The following is a 21900-nucleotide window of genomic DNA, read 5'->3' on the forward strand; positions in this document are numbered from 1 at the left end:
ACTTATGAAATCATAGGGTTTTGCAACACATCAATCTTCTTTCTTTAGACTGTGAAATGCATGTGAGTGAATCAGAATATTTAGCAGGACATTAATGTTATGTGCTTATGTGCCCTGGGTACATCAGTAAAACATGAGAATGTGTTTAAAATGTTTTTCTTGAAAGCTAATGAGTGTTTTCTTAGAACCAAGATCTTTTGAATATGTGTTGCTATGTGACTTTTTTAATGTGTTCGGAGTGTATTTTTTGGAGTGTAGTGCGGTTGCTAAGGTGTACTGGCTGGTTGCTAGGGCATTGCCATGTGGTTTTTTTTGTGTGGCTTACGAAGTTTAAACGTTCGGCTTCAGGGTTTGTTTAAATCCTGATGATAAGTGCAAGTAAAAGTGAATCTTATTTTAGTAAACACCATTAATAATGTCTGACTGATTAAGTGAGAGACAGAGTTATTTAATAAAGGGATAGATCATGTCACCCTCACCTTCATGTCATCCTCACCTTAATGTCATCCCTAACCTGTATGACTTTTTTCTTCTGCAGAACACAGAAGAAGATATTTTGAAGAACGCTTGTTACCAAACAACATTGCTCCCCATTGACCTCCGTTGTATGAACACAAAACCACTGAAACATTTCTGAAAATATCTTCTTTTGTGTTCCACAGAACACAAAAGTTTTGAACCACATGATAGTGAATAAATGAAGACATTTGAAGATTTTTATTTTCGGGTGAACTATCCCTTCAACATAGTAAATAAGTCAATTCAGATTGCTTATGACTATGTGCAAGTCTCTATTTGTCTACCCCCTCTCACCAACCCCCCCCCCACACACACACACCCAACAATAACTGTGTCACGTACCCATAATTCTTTTGTTGTGTAGTAGTCTAGACTGTGCTGAAAAAAAACTGCAGGTATGATTATTTGTTAAGACGTTTTCTCCTGCATTGCTTGTGCTAAAGTTCAAGCTGTGTAGCACAAGCGCTGACCCCCGCCCACCCATGTAAATCAGGATAACACCAGCTGCCTGGTGACATCACAGCCCCCCTGCATGCTGATTGGAGCATCAGCGCCATAGCCGGTTATCATGGCTGCAGCTGTGAGATGATGCTGGAGAGAGAATAGAGCAGATCAGAGCATCCACACCAGCACAGCTCTCCAGCACTGTTAACAACAGCTCAAAAAAACTGCCCTTGATTAGCCTATCCACACACGCAGAGAGAGAGAGAGAGAGAGAGAGAGAGAGAGAGAGAGAGAGAGAGAGAGAGAGAGAGAGAGAGAGAGAGAGAGAGAGAGAGAGAGAGAGAGAGAGAGGCAAAAGAGAGGGGGAGGTTCCATCCTCCAGCACTCAGTGTTTTCACACGGAAAGCTCCAGTGCTCGCTCTCCCGTGCCTCCAGACGGAAATAAAGGACAGCTGATCTGGTTTTCCTCCCTGGATAATATGCGCTCGCTTTCACACATGAAGGGCACAGAGAAAGACAGGGCGTGTGACGAGCACAATGGCTCAATTTAAGGACGTAGCTATGAGGAAGACCACATCTCTGAATCTGGTGACGGGATTCTTTCAATACCTCCGGGGTAAGTGGGACATTCTCCTCTCATCCCGTGTGATGTTTCAGGAGCTCGGATTCAAACGCAGTGCGTGCTCTGCTGGATGTAGGTGATCCAGACATGCAGTGACACATCTCTGGGTCGGTATTGCTATCGGCCAGCTGAGGTCTTCCTCATCTGGAGAGGTAAATGTCGTGTCAGAGTTAGAACGGGTCACCGCTGCGCATGTTGGATTATGATAACTATGGTGTGCTTTACGCTGCGCCGGCATGCCATGTGTGCTGCAGGAACTGTGTGCTAAACAGGCCCTGTGCATTGCATTTGTACGTGCATGCAAACGTAGGAAGTTTTTTTTGTGTAGAATAATGATCTTTTTGAGCCCATCATGCATAGATGTCTGGTGGGTGTTTGTTGCTGGACCAAACGGCCTTGCGCGTGTTTAAATTCTCTGCAAGATCTGAATATTGTATTATAGAGTTTCATTACTTGCAGTTGGGAAGACAAGCATCCCTATTGCGTTTGCTCTTATTTACGATAAAGGATTTAAACAAACCCACAAAGTATTTTAAGTATTTGAATAAAACTAGGGCATGAATTGAGCAACACGTGAATTACATGAGTTGTTGGGTAAAAGTTACCGTACTTTTCTAAGTTGTCCTATAGGCCCAGAAAACCTTTCAAAATGTGTGACAACACACCGGCAACCACTTAAAACAGTGTCTGGCAAAGCCCTGGCAACCACCCACTTCACCCTAGTAACAGCATAGCAAGGCGCAGGTAGCCACTAAGAACATGCAACTGTATAGCAATGTCCCAGCAAACACCCATAACACCCTAGCAACTGCATAGCAACACCCTGGAAACCACTCAGAAATGCATTTTGTAGCTGCATAGCAACACCCTAGGATTGTGGTGGCAAGTTTTGCACGCAAGTGCATCTGTAAATGAGTCTAGTTAAACTTTGTCTTTCTGAAAGCTGGATAACAAATAAGCTAAACGAATGCATTTGCTGTGCAATGTGCGTCTGATAATTCATTTTGAGTGTATTTCATGTTAAGCATATTTCATGATGTTTCTGATATAATGTCCATGTTTTCGCACATGCCACGTGTGGACATTCAGCTCTGCTGTGCTGGTGAATATCTCCTCTCTAGATTGAAAGCAGAAAAAAGACACTGTACAAAAACATAAAATATTTGTTTGACTATAAAAATGTAACCATGTGAGTCATGGAGACTGGGAAAACTGCAGGAGATCACAAGGTTTAAATAGATCTGCTCACTCATGAAGTTATATTTTCTTTCTCTTTCAGATGAACAGGAGTCAGTTCAGAAAAGAACGTTCACAAAGTGGATTAATTCTCACCTAGCCAAGGTAAGACAGACTTTTTTTAGCGGTTTATAATATTTGACACAATATTAAACAGTCAATACTGTTTGTTGGGTGGATTACAATTATTATACAGTGGCAAAAAGCCAATGAAATCAGTATTAATGTAATTTCGTTACAAATTATTATTATTTATAGTATTAATATTATATATTATAATATTATAAAGTGTCATCTGCAAAGTTTACTTCATTATTTGCTGCAAAATGATGCCAGAGACTTTCTAACAATACTTTAACTTTTCTGAGTCTTTTGCAATGTTAACCAGCCGGTGTCAAGGTGGTTCATGAATGTATGATTTTATTTCCATTATAAGCCCAGAAAGTTTCTCAAATATTTTTATGGCTTTATTTTAAACAGTTGGTCCATTGCCGTATCCGTTACGAATTTGAGTAAAATGTTTAGCTGTTTGAAATAGCCACTTGGTTTAATATTTTCTCATCTAATGCATTCATACTTTTGCATGCGTTGCAAAAAAAATCTGATTCACTGTAACAACATTTTTTTGATGTGTTGACCCAGAGGATTACAGGCATCGTGATGTCTGTCTAATTGTCCTTTTTTCCGTGTGCCGTGATTGGTTCATGTGATTTGTTTTTATGGCCTAATGTCATTATGAGTGTAAAGGGTAAATGGCTGTAACAGAACTCAAAAGCAGTTTATAAATCAGCGGCTGTAATGCAGTAATAAGAAGCATGAGGGCTGTTTATTCTGCATGCTTTGAGAATGAATGCCGCGTTGTGATGGCCTCCCACTGCCCGGTCCTGAAGGCGTGGGTGAGACCGCATTAGTAGGTTGAGGAGCTTGGCTTTGTGTTTATATCTTGAAAACAAGGCTGCAGTTTATTCTGTACGAACGATCACTGCTGGAGTGCCTTTGAGACACCAAAACCTTCTCAATGTTGACATGTCTTTTTAGGATGGTCCCCTGTCCTTTTTTATGCATACCAGAAATGCAACTTTTGTGACATAAGAATGCAGACCTCATGTGTGCGTTATAGGCTCAAGTGTATTTATGGGAAGTCTTGGACGCTGTAGGTGTGTGCAGATGGCTGTCGAGAGGGGTTGGAACAATTCACAGTGGGAGAAAGCGTTTGCTTTGCTCCTGAGGGCTCTTGATGTTTGCAGCCAGTGACTTGTGATTAAGAATCAACAGCAGAAAATAAGAAAAATAATACAAGACAATCAATAAATCAGTCAGTCTTTGGTTAGCATATGGGCTGTTCTATAAAGCAAGTGCATTTGAAAAAGTGATTTTTATAGTTCATTCGGAAGTTAGATTTTTGCATCAGACAAAGTATAACATTTCTTAATTTACGTTTAGGCATTTAACCGATGCTTTTATCCAAAGTGAATTTAAACGGGGAGGAAAACAATAAAGTGATACAAATTTTGTTCTCTGAAGATACATTAGTACATTTAATTAAGAGACCATTTAAAAGACCATTTTCAGTTTTTCTGAATGTACTATTTATAGGTATGTGTTGAGGTAAAATGAACATTTTTGTTTCATTCTGTGAACTACTAACAATATTTCTCCCAAATTTCAAATGAAAATATTGTTTATATTTGCATTTATTTGCAGAAAATGAAAACTGGAGAAACTGGTGAAAATAACAGAAAAAATGCTCTGTATTTTTTCAGACCTCAAGTACTGCAAAGAAAACAAGTTCATATTTACTTTTAAGCTAACTGTAATATTTGTACATGTATTTAGGAAAAGTTCAAAAATTATTTTTTGTGTGATTTTTATCACAGTATTCATGTGTCTTGTCATGCTGTCAGTCTTTCACATATATCTAGAAATGCTGATTAATGGCTGGAATACACTATAAGACTTTTAAAATCCGAACAAATTTTTTAAATACTAGACATCATACTTGCAGACTTTTTGAAAGTTTCAGATAGAAACCCACTTACTGATCAAATCTGCAGACTGGCACGGACTTTCTGCAACAAGTCCAGACTGAAAATCTGGGCAAAATCTGAGCAAAAGTCCCTTAATTATTTCTGCGGCTGTATATAGAGATTATACCTTCTCAAAGATAACAGGGTTGACGGTTTATTTTGACATTATGGTCAAGGTCACAATCCATTACAAATAAATATACTTGTATTCTGTGTATTCACAGCTATGTAAACATATCGTTGCTCCTCCCTCTTGCCTCATTATGCGTGATCAGTTGCTCGGGTGACGGGGCACTTTGCAGTGAACAACAGAGGATAATCTGACACAAATGGTGGGTTTATGTATTCCAGTCAGCCCGGATTGCTGTGAGGGGCTCTTTTGTTCCACAGAATCCGGTGAACAATAGCTCAAAGCTCAACTGTGAAACGTTTGAAGAATCCAAGAAATGTGGACAGCGAGGGGTTCATGCAATTCTGGACGTAGACTACATGCTTAGTGCATACTAACTGAGCTGCAAGATATGCAGAGAAATGATTTACTCCTGCGAGCCGTTTGCAGTATCAACAGATTTACATCGAGCGCTGTGTGTGTGTAATTTTATCTCAGATGAAATACATTTGGCATCAGTTTGTCAGGTTTGAACAACAGTGAAATGGTGTCATTCTGTACCTTCCATTTCTTTGATACCTAATATATTTTAATTTCTTAATGCTCAGCACAAATAAATGCGTTTGGGCTTTGCCTGCGAGTCGGTTTTATGATGGAAAGTTCTGACTATTTTGGTTTGACCTTTAGCATGTCTGTTCTTTTCGCTATTGTCTTCATTTCCTTTGCACAATTTGCACTTTTTTATGATCAAAATGATGACAGTCGCATTTCAGTTATAATGAAAATGTACAAATCATGTGTACTGCTGTCCAGTGCTACCTGTACACGGTAGTGCAATAATGTCTTTTGGGTACTTTTTTGTGAAGCATGCAAAAATCAAGAGCTGACTATACACAACCACAAGGGCGTCTATAAAAAGAAATAGATTTTTAGAGTTTTGAATAGATGCATGGGTCATATTTAGCAACTGGAACATTATACGTTTACTGTATGAATATGTTCAGATGAGGTGTGAAAGCATGAAACACAAAAGCACGAAATATCTGCCAGTGCTGACGCTGTCTGATCTTTATATCTCGCTCGTGTCTTTTCCTGCCGTGTGACACAGCAGTTTCTGAACCCATAATCCTCATTACAGCTGCTGGAGCATGTGCCATAAGCAGACTTTCTGTTGTTATCCTTTCCATCTTGGTTTCACCGAGCGGCACAGACTGCAGATTTTGTTATGTGCTCACAAGTAGGACTGCAGATAGTCAAGTATCTGCATGTTAAAGGGGTCATATGACACGGCTGAAATGAATATTATGGTTTGTTTTAGATGTAATGCAATGTGTATACACGATTTAAGGTTTAAAAAACGCTGTATTTTCCACATACTGTGCATGTTTGTATCTCCTCTTTGGAGATACAAAGCTCATGGCTCTGAAAAGCGAGGTGTGCTATGATTGGCCAGTTAACCAGTGCGTAGTGATTGGTCGAATACTGTAAGCGTGTGAGGGAAATGTAACGCCTCTTACCATATTTGGAACATCAGGTTCCTCTTCAATTGTACTGACAGGTACGCCCACCTTACTTGCGTATACATTTGGGTGGTCTTACTCAGATTTGTGGGGGTGTGGTTACACGAGGCGTTTCAGGCAGGGCTGGGTGAGCATAGAAAGCATCTTTTGTTCCTACACTTTCATTTTTGCAATTTTACGTGTCTAATACATGCATGGGCAAATAATAATACAGAAAAACGCGAATACATGACCCATTTAACTTGCATTTCTAAGTAAGAAGTTTGCATCCTAGCACACACCTCTTATAAATTTTATTTAGCTAAGCATAGCTGTTTTAAATGCTGGATATCGATTAAATTTGTAAAAAAGGTTGCTTCGAATTTTGCTCTGATGCTAAATATGTATTGTAGGGTTATGGGATTTGAAAGTGAATGAGAACAGACCTTAAAAGGAAAAAATCTCTCACACATGACACACCTATGACTTCCTTTCTTTACACAAATGATTTTATATTAAAATATTGTGAAATATTCTTTTAACATGCCAACAACAATTCTATTTAATTTAATATTCTTTACTATGTTTTGGTCTATGTAAGCTGGTGAATGTTGGCATGTTTTTATAAAGGTCCTTTAAGGTCATTGCTCATTTATCTATTCTACCAAATTTTTCCATTTCCAGCACAAACCTCCCTTAGAAGTCAACGACCTGTTCGAGGACATCAAGGATGGGGTGAAACTGTTGGCTTTGTTAGAGGTGCTGTCTGGACAGAGATTAGTAAGTGTCACTAATGCAATATCCCGATTTCTCACCTCGGATTCTACAGATTATCCTTCAGTGCCCGCGGTGATGTCATTTAGTGTCTGTTTAATTGAAAGATAATGGACTTGATACGGTTCTGCATTCATTTCTCTTGCTCACGGTCCTCTCGCCTTTTCTTTAGCCATGTGAACAAGGCAGACAGCTGAAAAGGATCCACTGGGTTTCCAACATAGGCACTGCGTTAAAGTTCCTGGAGGGCAGGAGGGTACGTGACCACATACAGTACTGTATACGTCATCCTCAAATCTTAATTTTAAAATTTTGGGCCCCCCACAATCTAAGGTTCCTAATCCACTGGACCCATGTACCCAATTCAATACAAATACTTTCCAAAGATATTAAAGATGTTCATTCTGTATGTCCCAGTCCAGCGTCCATTATTTTGTGCTTCTAACTGTGTCCTCTCTCTTATCATGCCTTGTCTCAGTCTGTATACAGAGGATCTCCGGTCAGTACTTTCAACAGAAGTCTCAGTTTCACAAACACCTGCTCTTTTGACGCATTTATTTACATTTGCTGATGCGTGCCATATGCAGCCAGCAGTTTCATTATTTACATGTTTGCTAAAGCTGTTACTGGCTGAATTTTATTTTTTTACTCATTGGGTTTGAAAGCATCTCTTATATCTCTCAAACTGACTTAAACAAGAGCACTCGACGGTTTCACGTATGTTTCGTATATCCGTCCTGGCCTATGCAAACTCGATGCAAACTTCATTTTTAGAGCATGCTTTTGAAACTTTCGGATTATTTGAATAAGCTTCTAACTGGCTGGTTAATCCCATTGTGTTGTTGCGATTTTCCCCAAAATAAGTTCAGAAGGATCAAGGCCTGCACACTGTAAAAAATTCTGTAAATTTACAGCAAAATTCAGGAAAAACGGTCAGAGATTTGGCACATTGGTAACATGTTCAGGTTTGAAATGATGAAGTTTTTCTTCAATATACAAATACAGAATATATAAAAACATAATAATATGTGAGCTATGATTGAAGATTCTGCCAAAAGCTTCTTTTTCAGCAATATGCGTTAAATAATAGCTCCTTGTATTTAATGGAAATGCCAAAATTATGCATTTAAACGTTTTGCCATAATGTACTGTAAATCTTACTGTAAATAATTTTTTACAGTGAAAATGCTTGCAAGAAACATTATTTATTTCTTCTGTGCTGACAGGATTTGCGTTTGGCTCGTTTACACACCTGTGCTTTTGATGATGGGCAACATAAATATCCATGGCATTGATGATATATGTGATATATTGGTTTCGTAGATTAAACTAGTCAACATTAATGCCACAGACATCGCTGATGGACGACCGTCTATTGTCTTGGGGCTGATGTGGACCATTATTCTCTACTTCCAGGTGAACTTTGAAAATAACACCCGTATATGTGTTTGAAGTCATGCATTGGTCCACGTACAGTATGTGGGTTTTAAGGGTCTGTCCTCCCAAACGTTTGCAGATTGAAGAGTTGACCAGTAATCTGACAGCCCTTCAGGCATTATCCAGCAGCGCCTCTTCTGTTGATAGCATGGCCGGCTCTGAGACAGGCAGCCCACCCATGAAACGCAAAGTGATCACCAAGTTTCAGGGCAATGCCAAAAAAGCCATGCTTAGATGGGTCCAAACCACAGCAACCAAGTATGACATTTTCACTCAAATCAAACAATATTGCTTTAGTTACTGTCGGTGTGTTTTTAATGGAATGCTGGACCACCTAATTTGTTAACATTATCTCTAGTCTCAAGTCGGCTGGGAATTACGGTCAAAGATTTTGGTCCCAGTTGGCGTAGTGGTGTGGCTTTCCATTCAGTTATACACGCCATTCGTCCGGATCTTGTTGACATGGATGTCGTGAAAACCAGAAGTAACCGCGACAACCTGGAGGAAGCGTTCAGTGTGGCGGAGAATGAGCTCGGGATACCACGTTTACTGGATCCTGAAGGTAATGCTGCTCCATTTGAACAGTTTTGACATTTTTCTTTAATATCTTCCCAATATCCTATGCAATGACCAATATCAACTTTAAAAAATAGTATCGTAATATATAAATATGGTAATCATTTAGTACCTTAGTATACACAAGTCAAACATGCTAAATGTTGCAAATATCATAGTAGAGAAATATAAATTGTCTTTTGTATTATTTTTGTATGAAACTGCTTGTTTGTAAGTAGACATTTCAAAGTTCCATTGAGATTTACCGTCATGAAGCCTTTTTACAGACAGATGCCGTTATAGTTTTGTATGTAGGTCACTGTAATTCAAGCATGAGATCGGGCGAGATCAGACACAAACAGGCATGACATCATTATGTGATGTGGCAGAAGCCATTGGAAGTCACATTAAAAAGCTTCATGTAAGAGTCGAGTCATTAGAAGATCATCTAATATGGCATCAGGTCTACGTAACACCAGACGATTCATACTTTGTGTTAACTAATGTAAAGACAAGCGGCGGTTTTGGGGACACTCTTTATTTTGATAGCTTCCATAGCTTCCAGTTCATTTGCAAAAACAGATAACTTCAAAAATCATGTTTTTTATTGTGCATTCCAATGAATATCAATCAAACGGCAGTTGGGTTGTTTTGATTACGTAATAATAACTCAAAAAATGCAATAAAACACAATACAAAACATGATTACAAAACATAATTCTTGAAAATCTTTAAAAACGGAGTTATCTGTTTTTGAAAATAAACTCTTCGTATGTTTCTGTATTTTTTTATCACAGTAGTAGTTTAACTAGTCAAGATGATTTAAATCCTTTAGCGGTTTAAAGACTGCTGAGTATTTTCTATTGCATTGCTATGAAGCTGCGAGGGCATTCTAAAAAGTTTCTAGGTCTTTGCAGGAGGACGGTTGCTAGGGTGTTGCTAGGGGGCTCCTTAAGCATCCTGGATTGATTACTGGATGATTTGTAGGGAGTGGAGTGGTTGTTATAGAAGGACTGGATTTACTTTTGGCCAGTCCCGATCTTTGAGGTCTCCATGTTTCTCTTGCAGATGTGGATGTGGACAAACCTGACGAGAAATCCATCATGACTTACGTAGCTCAGTTCCTGAAACACTACCCAGACCCCCACCAGTCTGAGGCAGATGGACACCAAGAAGAAGTAAAGCGCGCTATCATCTTAAAATACTCTCACCGCCTGCTGTAGTTATTTCATGCCACCTGTAGAGCTTCGAGTATTCATTTGTCACTAACCAGGTCCATTTAGTTTAGTGCATCCAATATGGAATCCATTCAAAGACCCATTCAACTGTAGAATCACACCCATAATGCATTGCTCCGTGTGCTCACTCTGTGTCTCTGTCTGTGTCGCTCGCTGTACGTGTTTGTAGCCGGTTCGTTCCATTCCTACATTTGCTCTCTCTATTCCCACTCTACAGGTAAGAGCCGGTTTTCTCACGCATGCATGAAGCTTGTTTTAGACAACGGGTCATTTTCAGGAAACTGTTTTTCAATGATTGTTTTTCCAACTCCTGTATTCGCCATAGTGGCTAATTGTTAAAAATATCAATATTAAGTCATGGACACACACTTACAGCTCACAGACATCACTGTTTTCTGGGAAGGACCCGTCTGCGGTGCTGCTCTCTTCTGTATTCTTCTTTTTTCCTGGCTTTAATCCTGCTAACGTCTGTTGTGTTTGCGTGTCTCGATGTGTCTGCTCTCCTGGACAGTATGACCCACAAGATATTGAGCTAATGCTTGAGGTATGTGCTTATCAATAAACAGGGTCATAATAATACAGGGCTATAAGCTTAATATGACATGTAGTGATTTGGGATCTTCAGTCTTGTTTCAAATGAACCTTCTGCTTCTATCTTTTCATCACTCTGTTACGTGGGATCTTAGTGTGAAGTATCTTGCCGAATGCTCTCTAAATAAGTGTTAAGTAGTTGTTTTGTGTGTGCCGTGCACAGAGAGAGGAGAGAAAGGTGCTGAGGGAGGTGAAGGTTTGGCTGGATCAGCTGGAGAGAGATGTACTGTGTTTGCAGGGTTCTGAGGAGAGTCTCGCTGACAAATATCAGGTAAAAATATACAGTACATCAGTCCTGTACACTAGTAAGGTTTGCATTACAATATGATGGTATACATGACGAATGCACTTCTCTATAAATTTCTATAGACAGCAGAAAAAAGAGACCGTTTCAAAATCATTTTTTTCTCAATTTTAAAATGTAATATTTGAAGAGTTTGGTTCCAAAATAAGATGACTCTGTTTTTAAAGATTTTCAAAAATCATTTTTTTTAATTGTGCATTCCAATCAATATCAATCGAACTGCAGTTGGTTTGTTTTGTTTTAAGCCATAATAACTAAAAAAATACAGCTAACTAACACAATAAAACAATACAAACATGATAACATAATAAAAAACATGATTTTTGAATTTTTTACAAGCGGAGTTATCTCATTTTGGAACCAAACTCTTCATTTATAGGTATGCGTTTAGGTAAATTGATCATTTTTGTTTCATTCTTTGAACTACTTACTATATTTATCCCAAATTTCAAATAAAAATATTGTTTGGAGAAAATGAAAACTGGAGAAACAGGTGAAAATAACAGAAAAAATGCTCTGTTTCTTTTCAGACCTAAAATACTGCAAAGAAAACAAGTTCAGATTTAAGCATACAACAGTCATATTGTAATATAAAGTTAAAAAAATATATTTTTTATGTGATGACCCTGATTTTTATCACAGTTTTCATGTGTCTTGTCTTGCGTCTTTCACATTGCTTTTGGATGACTTTGTCACTCCTAAGGTTTGGTTTTGTTGAAATTCAAGCGAAACTGGACTGAAATGAACATTTGGAATGGTCTCTTTATCTTTTCTGTGGCTTTTTCACCTTTCTACAGACTTATTTCAGATGTACTGTATTTTGGTCTCTAATGTCCCATTTTTCTATTGACTATCTTTTTTTTGTGCTGCAGGCCTTTAAGAGCTTCCGTGTGCAGTATGAAATGAGAAAGAAACATGTAGAGTCTCTGTTGCAGCCCGTACACCGAGATGGAAAACTATCGGTGGATCAGGCCGTCGTCAAACAGGCCTGGGATCAGTTGTCTGTCAGGGTATGTGTTTCATCATATATCATTAACTAACATCACATCATCACATCTACGCATCATATACGATGACATCAAAGATCAAATAAATAGATCACAAGCTGTTATGAAGTGTAAGCTGTAGTGCAGGACTTTGATCCTGGAGTTCATTAGTGAGAAATCAGGACAGACACACAGAGAGACTTTTGTTTATTGAAACAGAGAACTCCACAGAGCGGACGCGGCGATCTGGCCGGGCACTCGACAGCTTGATGGGTCCTTTCATACAGAAAGCGGCTTTAAAGATCCGGTTGAACGTGCAGTTTCTGCCAATCTCATATAAATCTTGAGTACCTATACAGTAGTGTTGCATACTTCATATCTTCGAAGAGTCTTTAGTTTGATCACATTTATAAACGACAGATACAGCTGTACGATTATTTCCGAAAACAGATGACCTCCTGGGGGTGTGCGGGGGGGAGGAACTAAATCACGAGCACACAATACATCATTGCATTATATCCCTGCATAACTGTAGATTCACTATAAGTTTGTGTTGTTTACATTATGCACGTACGCAACAAAACACAGACATATGACTTAGTTTCACTTACCGCGTGCGGTTCATGTCCGGCATCTTTTAGCGCTGGGACCGCGCCATCAATCAGTTTCAAACGATCTCCAAATCCAGCGTTATATAACATTCATCACTGAAATGCCGTGAACAAACAAACACACCTCAACTTCTCTCACTATCGCAAATGTAACGAGCTGCAGCTGCAGGCCCACAGCGCAGCCAGTCTTGACGCAGCGCAGCCAATCTTGATGATAAGCGGGTCTTTGGGGGAGTGTATTGAGCACAGAAATACTACGTAATACGTCCAACTCGTTTTTTGACAAGTTGACCATGTTAAGCATGAGAAGCCAGCACGTTTAACAGTGTAAAGAAGTCAGAAAGCATGAAACGGCGTTGAATCATCCCTTTAAAAAGAGAGAGATCTCCTTTTGATATGTGCTGTGGTTTGTCTAGCTCTTAGATTGGCACATCCATCTGGATAAATCTTTGCCTGGTCCTCTGGGAGTGATCGGTGCTTGGCTGCATCGGGCAGAACTTTCCCTAAGAGAGGACGTGCCCATTCAACAAGCCCACGAGGAGACGGCCAACATCATCCACAGAAAACTGGAACAGCACAAGGTTCGCTTCAGACTCAAAATTCCAAAACCTGGCGAGATTTCTACTTTGCTGGTCCAAAAGATTGAATGCATACAGTACCTTCTAAGACAATTTGCTCTTGTAATCTCTTGTGCACTTCATTCATGTGAGGAGCTTAAATATGAACAGTGTTCATCAGATTTTAATTCTTGATGTTTGTGTTTTCCATTCAGGAGGTGCTGAAGAATTTGGAAGGACACAGACATGCGTTTCAACAGATTCACAGAGACAGATCTGTAAACGGGGTCCCGGTTCCACCCGATCAACTTCAGGACATGGCGGAAAGGTTCATTCTCATGAGCTTTTGTTTCACGGCAGGAGGCTGGTTTAAAGACAACATGCAATGGTCTTTGTTATATTCGTAACGTGACGTTTTTCTTATAAATCCGTTTGATATGGGACATTTTGTTTTTTGGATTATACTGCACAATAAGGTCAGGAATGTGACGTACTTAATGTAAATAAAGTCAAGTTTTATTCCATGTTGTCTTTAAACACTAAAAATTCAAAACAGTTTTAAAATGTATTTACTCTTTCCTACTTATTAGTATTTATATTTACATTAGAGATGCACCGATATATCAGCCAATAATCGATATCGGTTGATAAAAGCAATTTTTCACACAATCGCCCGATAGTTTAAAAACAGCCAATGATCATGGCCGGGATAACCTGTCAATCAAAAGAGGAACAGGAAAATGCAGTGAATTTGTGCTCTGTTTATAGAAAATATTCAGACACATCACCAGTTTGGTGTTTAATATTAATAGTCATTATATGAATTAAAAACATTCAGAAGGTTAATCTTCAGAATCGGTATCGGCAGATATCACTCTGTCGGTATCGGTGGAGAATTTTCGTTTCGGTGGATCTCTAATTTACATGTATTTATTTAGTGGACACTTTTATCCAAAGTGAGTTACTGTACCAGTTGTTTCACATTTATTTCACAGATTTAATTTCGTGTCCACATCGTCCCATTTTCATCTTATTAAACTTGATTTCTGGGAGATGAAGTATCGCCTGATGGCTTTTCTCATCCTGGCGGAGTCAAAGCTGAAATCTTGGATCATTAAATACGGCCGGCCGGACTCGGTGGAGCTGCTCCTCCAGAATTATATTGTACGTCCACTAGTTTTCAATTTTTCTGCATTAGACGTCACAAAACATCCTACTAATGATCTATTCTTTCCAACTCAGACATTTATCGAAGGCCATAAGTTCTTTGAGCACTACGAAACGACGTTTCGGACCCTGAAACAGGCAGCAGAGACGTACATGAAGTCTGGAGCTTCCGGTAACTCAACTCTCAACTCAACTTTATTTATATAGCGCTTTTACAATTTTCATTGTTACAAAGCAGCTGTACATGAGACATATTGACTATAAGCAAAATAATTAAAGTTGTACCTGCAAAAACAAGAAAAGGTTGAAAACACAGAAGACAGACATACCCACATACAAAACACTCCACACACACAATATTCACCACGCACCAACACACACCAGACACAGAGACACAACACACACACGTGATGCGCACTGCACACACACACAACACACCACACACACACACACACGTACTACACAAGACAAGTACGCACCACACCACACACACACGCACACACACACACACACACACACACACACACACACACACACCACACCCACACACACACCACGCTCAGTGAGAGCACACATTTAGATAAGGAGAGGAGAAGCACAGGTCAAATAATAAATTCTAAAGCAGCCCCCCCGGTCAGGCAGATAGTGCAAAAACAGTATGCAAACGGTGGCGAGGAACCCAAAACTCTAATCGAGAAAAAAAACCTCAGGAGAACCCAGGCCCAACCAGGGGATTCCAGTTCCCCTCTGGCAAAAGCTGCTGCCTCTGCACAAGCTCCAGAAAGCTTGCACAACAAGGCTAAATAAAATAAGATGTAAGACGTGATGCTCTCATCCGTTATGTACCACGAGGCTGAAGAAACATGCAGCTTTTTATAATCATTTTCTGGCTGTGATTCTGATCTCTACAAGCCAAAATTGTTTTGCGTTACGTTCAGATTCAGTCTTATTCTGTCAAACATCCTTGATACCATTATTACAGCGTTAAAGGGATAGTTCACCCAAATTGGAAAATGATGTCTATATTTCTTTACCCTTCAAAACCTGTGTACGACTCTGTCTTCAGTGGACCACGAAAGAAGACATTTTGAGAAATGTCTCTGTGGTTTTGTGTTCATACAATGGAAGTCAATGCGGGCCAGTGTTGTTTGGTTATCAACATTCTTCAAAATATCTTCTTTTGTGATCTGGAGCAGAGAGAAAGTCACACAGGTTTATAATGACTTCATGGTATTTAAATCCCTACCGTGCTAGCACAACTCGTTCTAAATCTAGTTTGTAATATTTATCTATGCATTTATTGACAGCTGAGGAGTGTGATGGAGTGAATAAGTTTCTGAGTGACGTCACAGCGCAATGGAAGAACCTGTCGGTGGAGGTGCGTAGCGTGCGTAGCATGCTGGAGGAAGTGATCTGTAACTGGGAGAAATACAGCAGCACTGTGGCAAGTCTGCAGGCCTGGCTGGAGGACGCTGAGAAGATGCTCAACCAATCAGAGAGCGACAAACGGGTGCGTATTAATAACCTATCACTTTTCAAAGAGATAAAACTATTGGGGGCTTTGTATAAACACTGTCAATTCTCCAGGAGTTTTTCCGGAATCTTCCACACTGGATTCAGCAGCACATGGGCATGAACGATGCTGGAAACTTTCTGATCGAGACGTGTGATGAGACCGTTTCCAGAGAACTGAAACAGCAACTGCTTCTCCTCAATGGCCGATGGAGAGAGCTGTTCGTCAAAGTCAAACATGTGAGACATGAAACGTCTCGTTTTTTCCCCTGACATCTTGTTTTTCATCATTCAAGCATTCTTTTAGTGGTTTTTGCTACAAATGTAATCTACTCACCTTCAAAGGGACTTTTCATGGGGAATTAACTCATTTTCATACCATGATGATTTCTGAATGACCTCTTTTTGCAACTTGCTTTCCAAAAATGGTCCGGTTTACTGGGGAGTGTTAATTCTAAAGAGCATTAGTAAACAATGAAATTCTTCTTTCACAATGTTTTTTTATTAAATGTTGTTGCGTGTCTTAGGATAGATAGAGGTATAGAGGATTCTGAGGTGTAAAGGAGACAATATTGAAATGAGTTTTTTGTCTTAGTATGCCAGAGCAGATGAAGTGGACAAACTGAGAAAAGATTATGAAGACGGAATTGAAGCTTTGAAAGCGTTTAGTGACACATCCAACGAGAGGATGAATACTCCAGTTCAAGTGTCATTTCTGAACATCAGGACGTATCTGCAAGATGTGGAGGTAATCTGAATTCAAGGATTTCTTCAATTTTTACTTCTGATAGTTTAAAGGTGCAGTAAGTGATTTCTGAGAATTTAAATATTCAAATCAACATCCAAGCGAACAATTTTAAGATATTTGCTACATGGCTATTTTGCGTGTTCTGTTGGCCACCGTTGTGATTTCTTAAATAGAAGAAAAAACAAATCTGATCGATCCATAATAACACCATAACACTCGCAGCCAATCAGCAACAAGGTGTGTGTACGCTCCTGATGACTAATGCTGCATACCAATTCGCCTACTTATACTATGCACTAAAAGTATGTACTGTTTTTGTTAGGAAAAAGCATATATGCATTTAAGTGTGTAGCAAAACAAAATGCACGCACTGTGACATATTAACAGGAAACGGAAGTGGCTGTCACACACATTCAAAATACAGCTCTTCTTTCCATCTATGTATTTATTCATATTGTTTCATATGTAATGTTAACTCTATAGTTATATTTATTAATGTAGTGACGCATCAGTTATTTCATTTTATTAATGCAGTGGAGCGTCACTTAACTCCGCCTACTCGCGGTGAGTTGTGGGTAATATTAGTGGTTCGAGTGTGCGTCATTCTGCACTTCGAATTTCTACCGGAAGTAGTAGACCATCCGGGAATCTTTGGAATACTCTTTTCAACATACTACGGTTTGGGACATACTAATTCTATTTTCAAATACTATTTAGGACAGATAGTATGCTGATTGGGACGCAGCATAAGTGTTTGTTATTTTGGGGGTGGAGCAATGAAGGCAGGGGTGTGTTTCTTTTAGGTAGGAGGAGATGGACTGTACTTTTTTATTACTCTATTTAAGTAAATTTTTAAGTATCTATTGTGTTCTTTTGTAAAAGTAAGTGTTTTTACTTTGGAAAGATTTTGCTTCATTACATTATAAAGCAGGTGTCATACTTTTACTCCACTACATTTTTAAATATGAAATATTTTACCATTAAATAAATATTATTCCATTAGATATTTTTTCAGGTATTTTTTTACCTTCAATACTTAAATACATTAAAAATCTATACATTTTTTTTTATAGCAAAAAATACTTATAAAAGTGCAAGAGTTTTACTGTAAAGGTAAAAAACAATAGATTTAAGAAGTGCAGTAAATATTATGATGCTTCATAATAGTGAAGTAATTTTTTTCTCTGATAAAGTACTGATACTTGATTCTTCAGATTTATTTTTATTTTTTTAATTTGGTATTTGTTTGGGTATCGAATATAAATATCAACAGTGTTTTACAGAAATCGCATAATGTACCTTCCTTTGCATCCCTTTGCCTCTGATATTTTTGCTTCATTAAAGATATAAAAACAGCTGTAGATCTTTCAGATCATGCTGTGGCTTCTTCTTTCTCACGTAATAAAATGCAGTAGTTGCTATTTAATTGAATACTTTATGTATGTTTATTTATTGGGTACAGTACTTATCTATGTAGAAAAATGGGAAATTGTACACACAGCTGGATAAATAACCCCCTACAGGGTGATACTGTGATAATGACTCGAAAAATATCACTGATGAGCTGTGTACTGATGCAATTATCCAACCAATTTATTTGATGGGGATAAATGATGATGATGTTTACTGCAGTGTCGTTGACGCTACAGAGCATGAGATCATAAATGTCAACTCCATCCTCTCAGGACATCAAGCACAAGGTTCCGACCATGGAGGCCGCGTACAAAACGGCCACGCGTAATGCGCAGCAGCTGACCAAAGACCTCACGGAGGAGGAGATCGCGCAGATGCTGGCCGCCATGGCAACCATCAAAGATGAGCTCTGCAAGGTGCTCGGCCTGTTGTTTCTCCCATTAGCCGCCACATTAAGTTTCATGATCTCGCTTTCTTTTTGACCTGGATATGTGCCGTCTGTTTCAGATCAGAGAGAGAGCTCTGCCCCTGCTGAGGGACTCCCAGGCCATGCTGCCTCCTTTAGAAGAAATGGAGAAAAACATCACTGGGTTCTACCAGTCGCTGGAGAAGGCGAGCCGCATCACCTCCTCCCGGGACTCTGAGGCTCCAGGAGACTTCAATCAGAAGTGTCAGGTAACTCATGCTGTCATAAGTTAATGTTTAGAACAAAAGACGTACGTGACATGATAATTACATTTGAAATAAAAATGTGAGATTCATAAAACTTGACATGATTTTTGAGTGACATGAAGATCTCTGTCTCTTTTTGTCAAAACGATTCGCAGGAGCTGGTTACATATCAGCAGAGCTGCAAAAAGTGTCTGTCAGTCATTGATAAAAACCATCAGGTCATTCTGAAATCTTTGGACACAAGTAAGAACCTCAAACATCTGGACACGTCGCTGCTGGAGAGGAGAATCGCTGAGCTTCAGACTTCCTCGCAGGTATCACACGTGCGTCACAAGCAACACGATACAGTCATTTTCTATTGCTTAAAGTTTCCTCTGTTTGTGCTTCATTTAAAAACACTTCGTCTTAGATATTTATCACAGATTTGGAAATTAAAAACACATTTTTCATATACTGCAAAAGTAACAGGGCTATACAATTGTTGACAAGAAATATTTTAATTAATGTTTAAATTAATGTTTGAATTATTATGCAATGTTAATAATATGCATTAAATACAACAAAAAATACATCATCTGCTTTCCACATGATACAAAATTTACAAAGCAAAGCAACAGAAAAAGAAAAGAAAAATAAGTCTCTTTATTTAGTGTGTTTGCATAAAAAATCCTTTCCTGGAAGCATAGCACCATTTATTTTTTAAGTTTCCATTCTGTCTCCATGTAATCTCACAGCTGTCCATGGGAACACGTCGAGATAGTGAGGCATCTCATTTCAGACATTTCTTCTTTAAATGTGCACTGAGCTATGTTTGTTTCATAAAGGCCATGGTGAAAGAAACCACCGAGTGGAAGCGACACGTGGAGGCCAACAGCAGTCTGATGAAGAGATTCGAGGAGTCTCGCATGGAACTGGAGAAAGTTCTGAAAATAGCCCGCAGCTCCATGGCAGAGCGAGGAGACCCAGAGGACCTTCTGAAAAAACACACGGTGAGAAAAAAAACCCCGTTCTATTCTGGTTCTGGGCAAACAGCCCTCATTGATCTCTGGTTGGAAATCAGAGATGTTTTTACGTTGGCTGTTGTGTTTCGTGTAGGAGTTCTTCGGTCAGCTGGATCAGAGAGTTCTCAACGCGTTTCTCAAAGCCTGTGATGAGCTCACAGATATACTGCCGGAGCAAGAACAGCAGAATCTGCAGGAAACAGTCCGGAAACTGCACAAACAATGGAAGGTCCGAAACCTCACAGCATCATCTCACATTCCCATCTCTCTAGCATTGAAGAAATGAAAGAAAGCTTTTTTTCATTTCTTCAAAGACCAGCAAACAAAATATTTTTGAAGTAATAAATTGTTTACAATTATTATATTTCAGTATATTTTGCAGCTCTAGGCATTAGCTTTCATTTGATCAATAACCTGATCGTATGGAAACTTGTTTTTGCAGGACGTTCAAACGGAAATTCCCTTTCACTTGTTGCACCTGAAGGTGGAGCTGGAGAAGAGTCGTCTGATGACATCACTGCAGGAGTGTCAGTCCGAGCTGGCCCGTGAAAACCGCAGTCTGCCGAGCGTGGGCAGTGAGAGGTTGATCAAAGAGCACAGGGTGAGACCCGCTTTTGCTGTGTGTTTTTTATTGCCTATATGTGATAAGCCGAGCTGACGGTGGATGTCTTCTTCTAGATGTTCTTTAAAGAGAAGGGTCCTCAGGCTCTTTGTGAGAAGAGATCACAGCAAATGGAAGAGCTCTGTCTGAAGCTTCCCGAGAGCGAACAGGCCCAGCAAACCTTGGAAACCTCCAGAGCGGCGTTAGCCGAGCTCAGCGAGCACATCGAGAGCACGCATCAGAAACTCATGCAGCATCCTGACAAATGGAAGGAGTTTAACACCAGGTGAACCTCCGAGCGTCTCTAAGCTTCTGTCTTCAGGTTAAATCACTGCAGGATGATATGAACGTCGTTTTTTGTTGGTATTTGCAGGTTTTCTGAGCTCTCTGCATGGGTGACGTCGAAGGAAAGTCAACTCAGACTTCTGCGAAACCGAGCTGGAGACCCCAGCAAGTTTGGCCAGGTCAAATCTACGATCGAGGTGAGAAATGGACAAAATGGATTAAATGAATGTGAGAGATGTATGACGTCTTACGGAGTGTTGTCAAGTGATTTGTAGAGTCTGAGGAATGACGCTGAGCTTCAGGAGGGGAACGTGAGCTGGCTGAAGACGCGTCTGGCCGCACTCATTGAGGTTTGCACACAGAGTGACGCCCAGCGGCAGGGAGCCGCTCTCAGCAAACTCTCCACTGACTTTAAGGGTCTCCTGACCTCCCTGTCTGAGGTTAGACATTGGGATTTTATATTTTTGAATACATTGATATATTTTTATTATGAGCAAATTCCATTTCTCTAGCTAACAGGGAACAGTCTTAGAACTTCAAGTTATCAGGAACATTCTTGCTTTAACGTTAAAACAGCATTTAATCAACATAACATGTTATTGTTAAGCATTCTAAAAATGTTGTTCTTACATTGTTAGTGGAACGATTCAAGTGTCTAGAAATAAAGTGTTCACACCTTTTTGGGAATGTTAGCAAAATGTTTTTAGATCCTATTTTTGTCAGCTGGGTACATACCAGGGGTGTAATGATACGGTCGGATCACAGTTGGATTCACTACACGATAATAGGCTCATGATGCAATCGACCAATTTGGAGTCGACGTCGCGGTTACGTCACTGCCAGCTGCGCGCGCATACTGGTTGCAGAAAAACAGTGGAAACAAAGCAGCAATGAGTGAAACGGAGGAGACAATTCCTTCAAAAACGTATTTCTGTGTTGTTGAATGTCAGAATAGAAATGGCAAAAATTATGGTATTATTTCCTATGGAATA

The 21900-nt window shown here is 39.4% G+C and overlaps 1 protein-coding gene across 1 annotated transcript in view; it reads left to right on the forward strand.

The window, feature by feature from the left end:
* The first annotated feature begins 1322 nt into the window (after positions 1 to 1322).
* The window catches only part of syne1b (spectrin repeat containing, nuclear envelope 1b), a 91296-nt gene continuing 70718 nt past the window's right edge, over positions 1323 to 21900 (forward strand). The window contains 28 exon segments of the mRNA XM_057344572.1: positions 1323 to 1579; positions 2865 to 2926; positions 7141 to 7236; positions 7403 to 7486; positions 7709 to 7729; positions 8554 to 8646; positions 8747 to 8925; positions 9033 to 9229; positions 10291 to 10400; positions 10972 to 11004; positions 11215 to 11322; positions 12228 to 12365; positions 13369 to 13533; positions 13725 to 13837; positions 14505 to 14673; positions 14752 to 14848; positions 15984 to 16186; positions 16264 to 16428; positions 16784 to 16936; positions 18622 to 18765; positions 18857 to 19024; positions 19177 to 19335; positions 19846 to 20010; positions 20117 to 20251; positions 20465 to 20623; positions 20701 to 20909; positions 20997 to 21105; positions 21184 to 21348. Of these exon segments, the coding sequence (XP_057200555.1) occupies positions 1501 to 1579; positions 2865 to 2926; positions 7141 to 7236; positions 7403 to 7486; positions 7709 to 7729; positions 8554 to 8646; positions 8747 to 8925; positions 9033 to 9229; positions 10291 to 10400; positions 10972 to 11004; positions 11215 to 11322; positions 12228 to 12365; positions 13369 to 13533; positions 13725 to 13837; positions 14505 to 14673; positions 14752 to 14848; positions 15984 to 16186; positions 16264 to 16428; positions 16784 to 16936; positions 18622 to 18765; positions 18857 to 19024; positions 19177 to 19335; positions 19846 to 20010; positions 20117 to 20251; positions 20465 to 20623; positions 20701 to 20909; positions 20997 to 21105; positions 21184 to 21348 (3678 nt within the window). The 5' untranslated portion in view covers positions 1323 to 1500.

Source organism: Triplophysa rosa, linkage group LG10 (assembly GCF_024868665.1).
Source record: "Triplophysa rosa linkage group LG10, Trosa_1v2, whole genome shotgun sequence".
Taxonomy (NCBI): Eukaryota; Metazoa; Chordata; class Actinopteri; order Cypriniformes; family Nemacheilidae; genus Triplophysa; species Triplophysa rosa.